The sequence below is a fragment of the Megalobrama amblycephala genome, linkage group LG14 (genome assembly GCF_018812025.1).
Source record: "Megalobrama amblycephala isolate DHTTF-2021 linkage group LG14, ASM1881202v1, whole genome shotgun sequence".
Lineage (NCBI taxonomy): Eukaryota > Metazoa > Chordata > Actinopteri > Cypriniformes > Xenocyprididae > Megalobrama > Megalobrama amblycephala.
The window spans coordinates 28,084,804-28,101,182 of NC_063057.1; the positions used below are offsets into that span (position 1 = coordinate 28,084,804).

At 41.9% G+C, this 16,379-nt stretch overlaps 2 protein-coding genes across 3 annotated transcripts; both read left to right on the plus strand.

Annotated features, from left to right (window-relative positions):
• Positions 1 to 501: 501 nt before the first annotated feature.
• LOC125244395 (tripartite motif-containing protein 16-like) lies at positions 502 to 15,334 on the plus strand. Its single transcript, XM_048154483.1, has 7 exons — positions 502 to 560; positions 1,439 to 1,949; positions 9,814 to 9,909; positions 9,996 to 10,229; positions 13,228 to 13,387; positions 13,689 to 13,736; positions 13,972 to 15,334. Exons 1-7 carry the CDS (start codon positions 502 to 504, stop codon positions 14,505 to 14,507), a joined length of 1,644 nt encoding a protein of 547 aa, XP_048010440.1. The 3' UTR covers positions 14,508 to 15,334.
• On the plus strand, positions 1,966 to 7,678 carry LOC125245185. 2 transcript variants are annotated; one of them, XM_048155689.1, is made up of 3 exons: positions 1,966 to 2,999; positions 3,069 to 4,911; positions 5,513 to 7,678. In XM_048155689.1, exons 2-3 carry the CDS (start codon positions 3,529 to 3,531, stop codon positions 6,023 to 6,025), a joined length of 1,896 nt encoding a protein of 631 aa, XP_048011646.1. In that variant the 5' UTR covers positions 1,966 to 2,999; positions 3,069 to 3,528; the 3' UTR covers positions 6,026 to 7,678. The 2 variants fall into 2 exon arrangements, with proteins under 2 accessions (XP_048011646.1, XP_048011645.1); XM_048155688.1 differs by having other exon boundaries at positions 1,966 to 4,911.
• Positions 15,335 to 16,379: the final 1,045 nt, after the last annotated feature.

Consider the following 16,379-nt stretch of genomic DNA (forward strand, 5'->3'; position numbering starts at 1 on the left):
CTGAGAGGAGTTTTGGCCAATCAGATATCATCCCTTTACAAAAGGTGGCTTTTCTCTGCCCCCATCATACATACGTGTTACCTCCATCTCTGGAATTGCCAGCTTCGGTAGAGAGTACCGTTTTAGACATAATTTCTATTTAATAGAATATGATACATTTTACACAGATTTCATTCAAGCCAGGAGGAGGAGAGGAGAGGAAGACAATTAAAAACATATCCGAAATACTTTCATTCAAGCATTCAATAGTTACACAGTTACATGAGTTGTGAGTGTTCTAAAACATAACTGGTCACATTTAGCATGTGTAGACATGATATACATTTTATGTAGTTATATGTAAGATGTTTGATAAGTCCATTTAAAATTGTTTGGAATCATTCAATGCAGTTTTAGTTGTAGAAACAGTTGTTAGTTTTTCTGTAAAGTTATCTTTTAACTACATAAAATTTATATCATGTCTACACATGCTACATGTGACCAGTTACTAAGAAAAACAACATGGTCTGCATTGTCTCTGTCTCTTTTGATCTGGAGATCAAAGACTCTTTATCTTCTTGGTGACCATTTGGTTTGTCACAAATAGCTAAGTTTATCACCTCTCCTTCTGTCAGGAAGGATGGGGGTCATAAAAGTACCTAGCAGGGTTTTTTTCTGTAGAGGGACTGGAGTCGAAAATTAGATTCTCTGACTTTGGGTTTCCGGAATTATGTTTTGAAAGAATCATCTGAATGATTCATTTGTCTGGTTAGTCCACGGTTCCTACAGACCCATAGAGACTCCACCTCACAACTTACAGGACCTAAAGGATCTGCTGCTAACATCTTGGTCCAGATACCACAGCACACCTTCAGAGGTCTAGAGGAGTCCATGCCTAGACGGATCAGGGCTAGGGGGACCGACACAATATTTGGAAGGTGGTCATAATGTTATGCCTTGTCGGTGTGTGTGTATATATATATATATATAATTAATATAATATAATTAGTGTGTATTATATTTAGTACTTATCTGTTAAGTTTATATGGTTTAATCCGTCCACTTTATAAGCTGAAAGTGAAACAAAATTCAGAGTGGGATGAATAGAAGTCAGTCCAAAAGTGGTGTTGCTAAGAGTTGTTTAAAAAGTGTTTTGTTTGTGGAAGAAAGTTTTTTTTTTTCCCAGCTAGTGGTGTATACACATACATAAACACCATAATTTCTTGTACGGGACTGTTTGACCATCACGCCTTGTCACACTGCTTTACAGACACCAGTTTTGTACACGCCACTCAAACACAGAACCAGGAAACAGGAAATGCATGACTTTAGAGAAACTGAAACTGAAGTGTAGTTGAGCTGTTGTGCGTTTGTGTCTCTGTATTCATGCAGTAAAATGGCAGAAACCAGAATTTCTCAGGATGAGTTAATGTGTTCAGTGTGTCAGGATCTCCTGAAGGATCCAAGTGACCACTTTGTGTGGACACAGTTACTGTAAGAGTTGTATTACAGACTGCTGGGATCAGGAGGATCAGAAGAGAGTCTACAGCTGCCCTCAGTGCAGACAGACCTTCAGTCCAAGACCTGCTTTAGCTTTAAACACCATGCTGGCTGAAGTGGTGGAGAAACTGAAGAAGATGAAACTTTCTGCTGACTGTTACGCTGGAGCAGAAGATGTGCAGTGTGACGTCTGTACTGAAAGAAAACACAAAGCCGTCAAGTCCTGTCTGGTGTGTCTGGACTCTTACTGTCAGAATCACCTTGAACAACATGAGAGTTTGCTTAAAGGAAAGAGACACAATCTGATTGATGCCACTGGACGACTGCAGGAGATGATCTGCCAGAAACATGAAAAGATCCTTGAGGTTTTCTGTTGTACTGACCAGAAGTGTATATGTCTGCTGTGTACGATGGATGAACATAAAAACCACGACACTGTATCATCTGCAGCACAGAGGACAGAGAAACAGGTATGAATTTAAAGAGGTCTCATTATGATCATTTACAGGCTCATAAGTTTATAGGGTCTACTAGAATATATTTCATAATTTTTTCGTATAATTTACATTGTTGCAGTGCTTGTTTTCACCCTCTCTGTCTGAACACTGTTTTAGTTTCAGTTTCTTTAAAACTGAGAAGGGTTGGCTGTAGACCATGATTGAGTGGAGCTCCAATCTCGAACAGGAAATATGTCACCTCCACTTGTGTTTTACTAATGTCTACACCTACCACAACCCTAAACCTATGCTTACAATAATGCAAATACAGTAATTAAATGACATAATATTGATGTGCACATGCCCAGTGGCCATAGCTGTAGCTAGCTTCACTAGTGGAGGGGATGCATTTCCGCCCTTGAGTGGAGCTCCACTTGCCCCCTCAGGCAGCAGCCAGCCCCCATTGTTAAAACATGCCTTACAAAAAGTCAGTCTGCGTTGACTGGTCAGCTGGTCCCAGTCTGTTGTGATTGGTCTACTGCTTAGAGTGTGTGTGTTGAAAATGTAACATGCTTACCATAAATGGTGATGAGGAGGTGGAGGAATGCTGGAAGAATTGTCGTTGGGATGGTACAATGACTGGTGCCTATATAGGAGAGAGCGGGGCACAACCTAATGCTTTTTGGGTTCAATGGAATTTCTTTTGTTCCGCCTTAATTTCACCCATGTCTGGCTTGGTTTCATTAATACAGTGTATACTTATTTACCCCTAAAGAAGGGAAGTGAAATGTGACAACATGCCCTATTAGTGGGGCATATTGTAACATGACCATATGACAGCTAAAAAAAAAAAAAAAAAAAAAAAAAAAAAAAAAATTCTGACTTAATTAAAAAAAAATAGATACATGACAAACTAAAATATTTTGTCGATAAAAGACAATACTTTTTTTTCATATAAAATAGCATTTTTTTTAGAAATTCAAATTTAAATAATTTTGTGTTACAGTACAGAAGGAGCGGAGACAATAGAATACAGTTAAGTGATGTTTATTGAACAACCAGCAGAGTGACACTGTGGTGCCGGTGAGTAAATGGTAATTATAAGAATGGATGGAAGATAACTGGATGTTAATACTGTCCTTTTTGTTGCAGGAGTGGAGATCATGGATGGTAGCGGTTTGGAGAACGTGGCAGAGAAGAGATGATACTTGGAAACTCACGGAGATAGGAACACGGAAAGAGACTAGGAACACGCTGGAGTAGAGACGGTGGGTATACAGGAGTCCTTGAGGTAAGCATAAAAGACGTCTATGTGCAAACGAGACCGGACGCTGACTGAGGTGAGCTCTTTATGTCACGGCTGACAGTGTTGTGTGTAACGCGTTACTAAGTAACGCGTTACAGTAACGTAACTACTTTTTCGGGTAAAAAGGAGTGTAACGCGCTACTACTGAAAATTTGGTAACGAAACGTAGTTCATTTTTCAATTCGGCGCAACGTTACTTTTCCCATGGTTAGATTTGACAGCGACACTGCCATCTGCGGGCTTGCGCAATAGTCACAAGCTCCACACGGTACATGACAGAGGCTGGTAGCAGTCTGCAAAGCAATCATGGCAAGTGAGAAGCAGCCGACGCTAACTTTTGAGGGATGGAGGTATTCCCACTACTTCAAACTCGTTGAAACTAAGGGGAGGAATGTGAGTGTAAGGTGTACACTGTGTCCTGGCAAGAAACTTTTGTCCACTGCCGTTAAATCAACTGCCAACCTCACCAAGCATTTGAAAGGAAAACATGCTAACATGAAGCTTGTCGCTCAAGATCCCCGGCGGGGAAATGATGATATGTCGAGTCCAACGCCAAATAAGCAGCTAAAACTTCATTTTCACCACCAGGACGTAACTAAACAAGAGTTGGACAAACTTGTCGCTTCGTTCATCGTCGATGAAATGTTGCCCATCAATACTGTCGAATCTCCCATTTTCAGAAAGATACTTAGCAAAATACCTACAACAGGAGACAGGCGCCCATGGTCAGATCGTAGAACTTTCACGGGCTATCTGGACGAATGTTATCTAAAAATGGAGATTGAATTAAAGAAAACGTTCGAGAGTTTGCAGTATGTTTCAACCACTGCGGATATATGGAGTAGCCATAACCGAAGCTTTCTGGGAATCACTGTGCACTGGATCAATCCACGCAACTTGAATCGTGAGAAAGCTGCCATCGCATGCAAAAGAATAAAGGGCAGGCATACATATGATGTTATAGGCTTTGAAATGGAACAGATTCACTCAGCGTTTGGCCTTTCACATAGGATCACCGCCACCGTTACAGACAACGGGTCGAATTTTGTTAAAGCTTTTAAGATGTATGCACCCCCTGAGCCTGACGAGGAGGAGGATGAAGAGCAAGATGGGCAAGGTGTAGTTTTCACAGATGTGGAAGAGTTGCTTGGGACCACAGAAGGACAGTTTTCTCTTCCCCCGCATTTTAGGTGTGCTTCGCATACGCTCAATTTGATCTCGTGCAATGACATCGACAAATGGCTGTCATCCAACAAAACTGACTCAAAATCTGTGTACAGGAGTGCAACGGCGAAGTGTGCTGCTCTTTGGACAAAGGCAAGCCGTTCTACCGTGGCCTCTGAGATTGTCGATGAAATCTGTGGGAAAAAAATTATCGTGCCTACATCCACACGGTGGAATTCCTTCCACGATGCCTTGTCCCGTATCAGTGACATCCCGGCCCAAGATTTGAATACGCTTTGTACTAGACTGGACATCAGAGGCCCGACAGAGCGCGAACATCTATTCCTAAAGGAATACTGCAGTGTTTTGAAACCGATGACGGTAGCACTGGATATCTTGCAAGGCGAAGAGAACTGCTATTATGGTACTCTTCTACCAACCCTGGAGACCCTGATGTCAAGGACGCTCGCACTCCAAAATGGACTGTCAAGGATGACAGCAGACCTACCGGGTGTAATTGTACAGGTAAGCCAATTATTAATAGCCTATCTGAAAGTTAGCTACAGGCCTACGTGTTGTATCATTAAAGAAAATGATTTATTTTCATATTTATGTGTGTAAATAAAATAAATAAAAAAATGTATTTCATCTATGTTGATTATATGAAAAGTGTAAAGCATGAGTAAGATCATAATTTTGCGCAATATATCGGGAGACAAATGGAGTGGGCAGACCTGACCACTTTATTAAGTTTGTTTTTGTAGAAAGCCTTTCTTTAAAATGAATTTCGTTTTGTATTAATTGTATCTTAATTTTAATCAATGTTTTATCAACCAATTACCTGAATTTAATAAATAAGAAAGTAAATATAGCATGCAATATAGTCATCATGACATGAAGGCATGAACTGTAGCGTGAACTGAAGTCTCAGATAAACTCAGATAAGCTACTTGCCTCACAGACCTGAGAAATATATAGAAAGCTTGAAATGTGTACTTTTAAACAAAATATATATTTTTTCTCAAAATCTCTTTTTTTTCTCCTACTCTTTTTTTTTTTCTACCTTGATAGAGTGAGTCGTATGTCTGAAAACTAAGCTTATGTCTTCTATATAATTTTGTCCTAGGCTATCAAGACGCGATTCGCACCGGTGTTGGAGAGCAGGGAAGCTTTATTGGCTGCCTTGACGTTGCCGAAATTTAAAGTTCGGTGGATAGGGGGAGCGGAGCGGAGAGAAGCGGCGCGTGCGCTGCTCATCGCGGAGTGTCGCACTCTACCCCATGATGCAGAGCCGGCTGAGAATAAAAACAGAGAAGTTGCCACACACAGCAGCGCCAATGAGAAGGACTTTTTTTCTTTTGGTGAGGAGGAGAAAGACGAAATGGCCTTTAGTGCAGACTCAGAGGTACTTGAGTACATGAGATCGGGCTCAGAGTTAGAAGTTCTCAACCGTTTCCCCCGAGTGAAAGCTGTGTTCATGAAATACAACACTGCCACACCATCCAGTGCCCCGGTGGAAAGGCTGTTCAGCCTGGGAGGTCTTGTGCTTACCCCCAGAAGAAACAGACTTTCAGATAAACGTTTTGAAAGACTGCTCCTGATGAGGTATAATAACCCATTTTGTGCTGATGTGGAATAGGTTGCCTGCCACCCATGCTATAGACAACTCAAGCCTATGCCTAATATCCTCTTTTCTATCTGCCCATCATACTGTGAAGTAGGGCCAGCATATTCAGTTAACATAGCCTTTTTAATTCTGAGGCTAGTCATGCTTTAAGTTGTGCTTGATTTTATTTTGGCTAAAATGTCTTTGCCTCTAAACTGTATTGTGCCATTTTATTTTATTTACACAAGCCATCGACATCAAGCCATTTTTAAGTTATTTTTTCTGTTGGATTTAGATGAGGCATGCATGTTTTATTTTGAGACATATGACCCATTTTGAGGTTACCATGTTGTTCCTAAGGAGCTTATTGATGCTATTTTTTTATAATAAAGAGCACAAAAGAAATACCTGTTATGTCCTCCATAGTATAACTTTATGTAGGCCTACACATTTAGGAACAGATATTGGGTTCTGCCCAAAGTCAAGCAACATAAAAGTAACGTAAAAGTAACGAGTAACATAAAAAGTTACTTTCCAAAGGGGGTAACTAAGTAAAGTAACGGATTACTTTTTAATAAAGTAACGAGTAACGAGCAAACACTACTTTTTAAAAGTAACTTCCCCAACACTGACGGCTGATTGGGGTGCTGATTGATGACAGGTGTGTGTGCTCAGAACTCTGGTGAGGGAGTGCGCTGTGACTGGGTGATGGTGAAGCCTGGCGGGTCATTGGTTGCGGTGGAGCTGTAGTTCTAAATAAGTCTACGGTAAAAGTTTCTAGGATCCTGCAAATCTCTGGAGTTCTTTGATGGTGGATGGAGTTGGCCAGTTCTTAATAGCTTCAACCTTCCCCTCGTCCTTCTGGATGCCACTGCTGTTGATGTTGTAGTCAAGGAACTGCACTGAGGGTTGATGAAAAGAGCATTTTTCAGCCTTGAGGAACAGATGGAACTCCCTCAGGCATTTCAGGACCTCCGCAACATGGTGGCGATGTTCAGCCATGCTCCGGGAGTATATCAGGATGTCATCAATGTAGACCAGAACGAACTTGTGAAGAAACTCCCGGAGCACCTTGTTGATGAAGTCCTGAAATACGGAGCGGGCATTGACCACGCCATACGGTATGACACATTACACAGTAAATGTCAACCGGGTGTGGTCCAGCAGCATGGGTTCATTGGCTGGTTCTGGAGGGCTGATGGATTCTGGCCGGTGGAGGGATGATGTTAGAAGCGACTGGCCCTGGTGCTCTTCAAGACACGACTGCATACAAGTGGTGAATCGAATGGAGTATTGGATGAATCGTTCTAGCCCGATGGAATCCTCGTATGCAGTGAGATGCAACCGCACTCGTGGATCCAGACCCTGACGGTAGGTGGTAACAGAGACTGCTTGTTCCATCCACTAGCGGCAGCAAGGGTCCTGAACTTAAGGGCATATTCATTCATAGTCATAGTACCTTGTTTTAAATGATATAATTGCTCACCAATCGATGAATCCCCGGCTGGTCTACCGAATACTTTGAAGTGGGTCACAAAACTGGTGAGAGACTGGGTGACTGTACTATTTTGCGACCAAATAGTTTCAGCCCATTGAAGCGCTCTGCCATTTAATTGTGAAAAGATGAAAGCTACCTTTTCAAGATCATCAGGGTACAAGTGCGGGTGCATCTCCAGGACCAGCGAACATTGCAGGAGGAAATCCGTTGCAATCCTCCGCCAAACCAGAGAAGGGTGCCGGTTTGGCCATGGGACTGGCGTAAACAGGTGGTGAAGGAGTGACGGTGGTGTTGGCAGAGGTGATTGCTGGTGGAGATGCAGGTGGATTGGAGATGTGCTGGAGTGCTCGGCGTAAGACATCAACAAGCTCTTGAAACGGGACTAGGGAACTCATACTGGTGTTCTATGGTTTGGTCCAGTCTTCTGCTACAGTACAGAAGGAGCGGAGACAACAGAGTACAGGTAAGTGATGTTTATTGAACAACCAGCAGAGTGACACTGTGATGCAGGTGAGTAAATGGTAATTATAAGAATGAATGGAAGATAACTGGATGTTAATACTGTCCTTTTTGTTGCAGGAGTGAAGATCGTGGATGGTAGCAGTTTGGAGATCGTGGCAGAGAAGAGATGATACTTGGAAACTTACACAGAGACAGGAACATGGAAGGAGACTAGGAACAAGCTGGAGTAGAGACGGTCGGTATACATGAGTCCTTGAGGTAAGCATAGAAGATGTCTATGTGGAAACGAGACCGGATGCTGACTGAGGTGAGTGTGAGCTCTTTATGTTGTGGCTGATTGGGGTGCTGATTGATGACAGGTGTGTGTGCTCAGAACTCTGGCGAGGGAGTGCGCTGTGATTGGGAGATGGTGGAGCCTGGCAGGTCTGTGACAATTTGTAGTTTGACAATGAACACTCTGCAAAACAATACAGGCAAACTGATGAAGAAATATATTAGACATTCAGAAGAACACAGAGGTGACCAAAAACACTCTCCTCCCTCCACTCACAGCTCTCATAGAACACAAGATAAATAGATGAGCCAGTACAAATGCTGAACATTTCTTGAAATAATATTTTCTGGATGTTCAGGTTCTTCCTCTCAGTCTTTATGGTGAATAAAGATTGAGAGGAAGAGTCTTTATTCACCATCCTGGATGTTCAGAAACCTGAACATCCAGTTTGTGCCCCACGCTCCCCTACACTTATCATGATGATCTACAGGACTGAATGATTAGGCTGCTTAAACCAGTAGTTCACCAAAAAAACAAAACAAAAAACAAACAAACAATAACATTCATCATTTACTAATGGTAAAACAACCTGGACTTTTTTCCTGAGGTACACAAATGGTATTTAAGAAATGTTTTATCTTTCCATATATTTGAGTCAATGGGGTACATAAGTTTCAATCAAGAAATCCAAGGGGGTAGTCTAATTCTTCTGAATCAATGGCTGCGTTCCAGTTCATTTTTTAAATGCCCTTCCCTTGCGAACTTCCCTCAGTCTCGTTGACTCGGATGTACGTCATTGCTTACGTTGCACGAGTGCCCACTACTGGCGGAACCTTTGCTATGGGCTGAACTGGAACGTCCTAAGCCCTTGATCACCTTACAAAATTGTTTAATACAGCATTCTATATGAATATATGTGTGTTTTAAATGTTTAAAAAATAATTAATATATCATAGAGTTGTTTGTGGTGGGGTAAATTAAACGCGTTATGCGGTGACGTCAAAATCGTGTTGCATTTTGGGTTATGGAGCTGCCTGAAGTGTACATATGAAGTAGACTCGCTCCCTCGGTCAAAATTGAGGGAGCGAGGGTCTGTCCATATAAACTTCCCTCATCCAGTTCACAAGTGGAAAGCACTTCAAAATGGCGGCAGGGATTCCCCCGAGGGGAAGTGTTTAGGGAAGTTCGCGAGTGTGTGTCTAAAACTGGAGTGGAACGCAGCCAATATGAAAAATCAAATATGGTGGCATGTTTAGTCATGTGACATGCATGAGCCAGTGAGGTTTGATGTAATTGAGTAGTTACCATATTTGATTCAGAATATCTTCTTTTGTGTTATGCAAGAGAAAAAAATCATTCAAATTTTTTAAAGACATGAGGATGAGTAAACAATGAAAGAATTTACATCTCTGGTGAACTATCTCTATAACTAGTCATTGATAAAATAATGCTGTCACTTATGATTGAACCTTTAATCTTATGCAAGATCTTTAACCCCTCAATCTCACTACTTCACTGATACTGGATTCATATCTGTTTACTTGATGATTTATGTGATGTTTCTCCTGTCATTGGTTTTTCCTTTAGCACCAGCTGAAGGAGACACAGAAGTTGTTCCAGCAGAGGATCCAGCAGAGAGAGAAAGATCTTCAGCAGCTGAGAGAGGCTGTGGAGTCTCATAAGGTGAGTCTGGAGAAGAAGAGAAGTTTGAGAAGTCTCAGTCAGGACTCACTGAAGCCACTGTGTGATTGTGATGTGTGTCCTAACAGCGCTCTGCACAGACAGCAGTGGAGGACAGTGAGAGAATCTTCACTAAGCTCATCCGCTGCATTAAGAAATGCCGCTCTGAGGCCACACAGCGGATCAGAGATCAGGAAAAGACTGCAGTGAGTCGAGCTGAAGGACGACTGGAGAGACTGGAGCAGGAGATCAATGATCTGAGGAGGAGAGACGCTGAGCTGGAGCAGCTTTCACACACACAGGATCACATCCATTTCCTGCAGGTAACAGAGATTTAGAAGAACAGGATCATAGTGGACTTGAGCAAGAAACTCACAGAAAAAACATTTCATGAGAGCAGAATAAGCCATTGACTGAAGTGTTGATTTCCTTGACTTACAATCCTCTCAATACAATTCATATTTTTCACATTTAGAGAATTAAACCAGCACAACAGTGAAAAAGATAACAGCGACTCAAAATATGATCTGGACAACATACACATCAGTGTTTTGTCCACATTAGATGACCTTAATTTTCGCAAGCAATACAATCTTTGCTGCCCCCTCTTGCACAAAATCTCTGTATTTGGAGAAAAGGACAATTTATGATCTAAGACATTGCCCAAATATTTGTACTATTCAACACTCTCAATATCCACTCCATTAATGCTTGTGACATCGGAGTGCCACAGGTTCGCGATAGCGTTTGTAGAGCATACGACTCCTTGTGCTTTTGGATCGATTTCGCAGTGCTTTGATATCATGAGCCGATTGGTCTGCAAGAAGCGGATGCATCTCGAACAAGCTTTGTGTGTTTGTGTTTGCCGCTGCCATGCTAGCGTTGCTGTGAAAGATGAGATGTATACACTGATGTAAGACTTGGCTCTGTGCTGGCTCTCTAGCCCGTGAACCAGTTGAACCAACTCTAAACTGGAAATAGCACAAGCTCTGAACTAGCACCCAGTTTGTGCTGGTAGAAACAAGGTATTAGAAAACATTTTTCTGAAAAGATATACAGTGGTGTCAAAAAGTCCTGATTTTTAGTTTTTTTGCATGTTTGTCATACTTTAATGTTTCAGTTCATAAAACAAATTTAATAATGAATCAAAGATAACACAAGTAAACACAACATGCAGTTTTTAAATGAAGGTTTTTATTATGAAGGGAAAACAAATTCCAAACCCACATGGCCCTGTGTGAAAAAGTGCTTGTCCCCTAAACCTAATAACTGGTTGGGCCACCCTTAGCAGCAACAACTGCAATCAAGCATTTGCGCTAACTTGCAATGAGTCTGTTACAGCGCTGTGGAGGAATTTTGGCCCACTCATCTTTGCAGAATTGTTGTAATTCAGCCACATTGGAGGGTTTTCGAGCATGACCCGCCTTTTTAAGGTCATGGCACAGCATATCAATAGGATTAAGGTCAGGACTTTGACTAGGCCACTCCAAAGTCTTCATTTCGTTTTTCTTCAGCCATTCAGAGGTGGACTTGCTGGTGTGTTTTGGATCATTGTCCTGCTGCAGAACCCAAGCCTGCTTCAGCTTGAGGTCACAAACAGATGGCCGGACATTGTCCTTCAGGATTTTTTGGTAGACAGCAGAATTCATAATTCCATTTATCACAGCAAGTCTTCCAGGTCCTGAAGAAACAAAACAGCCCCAGACCATCACACTACCACCACCATATTTTACTGTTGGTATGATGCTCTTTTTCTGAAATGCTGTGTTACTTTTACACCAGACGTAATGGGACACACACCTTCCAAAACTTTTGTCTCATCAGTCCACAGAGTATTTTCCCAAAAGTCTTGGGGATCATCAAAATGTTTTCTGGCAAAACTGAGACGAGCCTTTATGTTCTTTTTGCTCAGCAGCGGTTTTCGTCTTCGAACTCTGCCATGCAGGCCATTTTTGCCCAGTCTCTTTCTTACGATGGAGTCATGAACACTGACCTTATCTGAGGCAAGTGAGGCCTGCAGTTCTTTCGATGATGTTGTGGGGTCTTTTGTGACCTCTTGGATGAGTCGTCGCTGCGCTCTTGTGGTAATTTTGGTTGGCCGGCCACTCCTGGGAAGGTTAACCACTGTTCCATGTTTTTGCCATTTGTGGATAATGGCTCTCACTGTTGTTCGCTGGAGTCCCAAAGCTTTAGAAATGGCTTTATAACCTTTTCCAGACTGATCTCAATTACTTTCTTTCTCATTTGTTCCTGAATTTCTTTGGATCTCAACATGATGTGAAGCTTTTGAGGATCTTTTGGTCTACTTCACTTTGTCAGGCAGATCCTATTTAAGTGATTTCTTGATTGCGAACAGGTGTGACAGAAATCAGGCCTGGATGTGGCTAGAGAAACTGAACTCAGGTGTGATAAACCACAGTTATGTTTTAACAGCTGGGGGCAAGCACTTTTTCACACAGGGCCATGTGAGTTTGGATTTTGTTTTCCCTTCATAATAAAAACCTTCATTTAAAAATGCATGGTGTGTTTAATTGTGTTATCTTTGATTCATATTTAAATTTGTTTGATGATCTAAAACATTAAAGTGTGACAAACATGCAAAAAATTTAAAAAAATGAGGAAGGGAGCAAGCACTTTTTCACACCACTGTATTGAGCTTCTAGACAGAAACAGATCAAAACTATTTAAACTTTGTTTTACAACAATGTGAAATCCATGAACTTGATGATACCAGTTTCACCCAGCTAGATTTCCCATCATTCTTTATTTTTCTTCACTACAAATTTTGTAATGTTTCCCAAATCAGATAATCTTTTTATAATAATGTAACTATTTCCCAGTAACATTAATTTGACAGTGAAGTGAGGTTGTATATTATAAATGCTTCAGTGTATTTAAACTACAAAACCTGACCTTGTGATCGTGTCCTAAGAGTCCTTGTGAATTTCAGAGCCACTAACTGTTCAAAAGTTATAAAAAATGGTCAATCTACTTGTTGCCTTTGAACTGCTTTTCCTGCTCAAATCTACTCAACCCTTCCATGTGACGCCATTGATGAACTTGATCTGTCACATTTGTGTTATTGGCATGTTTGATAATCAAGTGTTTTCCTAGAAAGTTCACACATAGTGTAAGTGTCAAACACTAGAACTTATAGCTCTAACATGATGTAATGAATATGAGAAGAATGAAGCTGATGCTGTGAAAGTGCTGGATTGAGGAGAGTTACTAAAGATCAACAAGATCTGCTCAAATCTGACAGCAGTGCAGGTTATTGGCTGAAGTGTGGAGGTGATGAGCTTTGATTTCTGTTTTCTGTAGAGTTTCCAGTCTCTCTCAGCTCCTCCTGAATCTACAGATGTAAATGACGATCCCTTCAGTTCTCTCTCCTCTTTTGATGAAGTGAGAAAATCTGTCCGTCAGCTGAGAGACAAACTGGAGGATTTCTGCAAAGCGGAGCTCAACAAGACCTCTGACAGAGGTAAAGGCCATCATCTCGTATCATGTAGATCATCATAATAAAAACCGTCTTATGCTGGGTACACACCACTGATAATCGGGCTGGATTTGGGCCGATTCCTCCCCTTCCGACAATAATGTCCTGATTATCTTGATGGTTCTATAGATTACCTTATCAGATTTTCCTGTGGTGTGATGTATGTTGAGTGACTGAACCTGCTCGGAAGAACTTTGGAGCCGCCCTGATCGCAAATCATAAATATTCAACATGATATTTCTCTTAATATGATAATCACACTTTTCATGTCTGTTGATTTCCACAGTCACTTTCACCAACATTGTTCCCAGAACCAGGAACGACTTCCTACAATGTAAGCCACTAAGAAAACAAGCAGAAAACTCACTGAGTGTGTTCATGTTCTTCCTGTAGAAGGAGAAAGAAAACATGATAGAAGAGTTTTATAGTTGATCATGTAAATGATGATTTGCACAGGATATCTGGTAAACTGTACTGAGACACTGCTGACATATTGAACATGAAGAGTTCAGATACATTAAAAGATCAGATTCATAATTCCTGATTCTGATGTGTTTTATCTCCATCAGATTACCATCAGTTCACTCTGGATCTGAACACAGTGAATAAACACCTCCATCTGTCTGAGAGGAACAGAGTGATTACTGTCACTAAAACAGATCAGCCGTATCCTGATCATCCAGAAAGATTTGATTATTATCTTGAGGTGTTGTGTAGTGAGAGTTTGTGTGATCGACGCTGTTACTGGGAGATTGAGTGGAGTGGTGATGATGTTTTTGGTGTGTCTATATCAGTGTCATATAAGAGCATCAGCAGGAAGGGACGAGGTTATGAGTGTTGGTTTGGATATAATGATCAGTCCTGGAGTTTGATCTGCTCTTCATCCAGTTACTCATTCAAACACAATAACATAGAAACTGAACTCCCTGAAGAGTTCATCAGCCGTAGAATAGGAGTGTATGTGGATCACAGTGCAGGAACTCTGTCCTTCTACAGCATCTCTGGAGACACAATGAGCCTCATCCACACAGTCCAGACCACATTCACTCAACCGCTCTATCCTGGGTTTTGGATTGGTTCTGGATCATCAGTGAAACTGTGTTGATGAATCAGAATAGACGTTAGAGAGATTCTAGAGAGATCTTATTGATGAGCTTCGCTACTTCCTGCTTCACTACTGTTTGGACGCTCTTGCTTACAGCTCCGCGCTTTGCTCTATTGCTTTTATATTTTATCTCCTAATTTTAACTACAGCAAATCAGCACAGTGCTCAAACGACAAATCTTGGCACCAACAAACTTTTTAACTAAAAGATTGCTACAAAAAGGGGGAATTTTTATCCGACCAACCTCCCACTGACAGCAGCCATCAGCTTACATTCCGGAGAAGGGAAAACACAGCTGCCTACATCCAAAAGGATTAGAAATAATATGCCTCCTCTGATTGAAGAATCTACCTGCTGCACAAACTGCACAGACTTCTACAAAGGATTGCAGTTCTTGAAACAAAGTTACTTGCGGGACTACCAAACCAGGAGGAACACACAACAGAGCTTCATCATGGACGTCCTCAGCACAGTCGGTGAGTCCCATGAATCTAATGCTCCTAAACAGGCCATACTGAGTGCCGTAACTGATCAACATACTAATCGATGGCACAAACGGAGCAAGACCCAAAGGCACTTGAGACATCAGATTGTTACGAGTATCACATATTAATGCAGTAGCATCCTCTACTCCAAACACTAGCTCCCTACCACCGCCAATACATCTGGAGAACAGATTTGAAGTGTTAATGAATGTGGGTGAGGAATCTCCAGACATGATGAATGTGGGTGATGAATCCCCAAACATGATCGGACACAGATCAAATCAGCCAGCAGCTAACACCGATGCTAACTGCCGCTCAAGGTCGAGCAGACAGCGGCACTCAGCTCAGCTCATAGAGCAGCCGAGCCCAGGACTCTGATAGTGGGTGACTCTATTATCAGAAACATTAGCAGCAGGGATACAACTACATGCTGCCTTCCACAAGCAACAGTTTCTGATGTAAACAGGGAACTTAAGAGCATTCTGGTGAAATATAAGACTGCAAATCGACTAATCATTCATGTGGGGAAGAATGATATTCGGAAGGAGCAGTCAGAACTCCTTAAGAGGGATTTCAATGAACATTTTGAAATGGTCAGAAGACTAAAAGTTCAGTCGTTCATCAGTGGACCACTCCCAGCAAGAGGAACAAATAGATTTACACGGTTGCTTGGTCTTAACACATGGCTGCAAAAAACCTGCAACTTAAAAGGACTGAATTTCATCGACAACTTCAATCTGTTCTGGAGTCAGAGACAACTGTTCACTCATGATGGCCTGCACCCAAACAAACTGGGCTCCAAGAGTGCTAAAGGACAATATCTACTTCTCCCTCCATCATCCTTCAGCAGTGTGTGCAAATCCACTCAACCTGAATGGCACAAACACACCTGGACAGAGTACAACTGACCACAGGACTTCACTTCAGCACCTGAATGGAAATGCGGCTGACACATCCCACAAGGATAATGATAACACCACGCAGCCACAACAACTACCGCTCACGGACACAATCCTGACTGAACCCTGCCCACAGAGCTCACCAATAGACAGAGTCGTGTTAGAACTTCTCCAAGATTCAGCACCCAAGGACGACTTTCAGGAAAACAGCCAGGGAAGCCAGGACAACATATTACAGCCTCTGGTAACACTAGAGCAACAGCCTCTCTCACCGGACACATTATCCCTCTCTCCAGCATCCTCACAGAGCTCACCGATAGACAGTGACATGTTAGAACTGCTCCAAGATTCAGCACCCAAGGACGACTTTCGGGAAAACAGTCAGGGAAGCCAGGACAACATATTACAGCCTCCTTTAACACTAGAGCAACAGCCTCTCTCACCGGACAAGTTATCCCTCTCTCCAGTATCCCCTCTTCTGTGTTTCT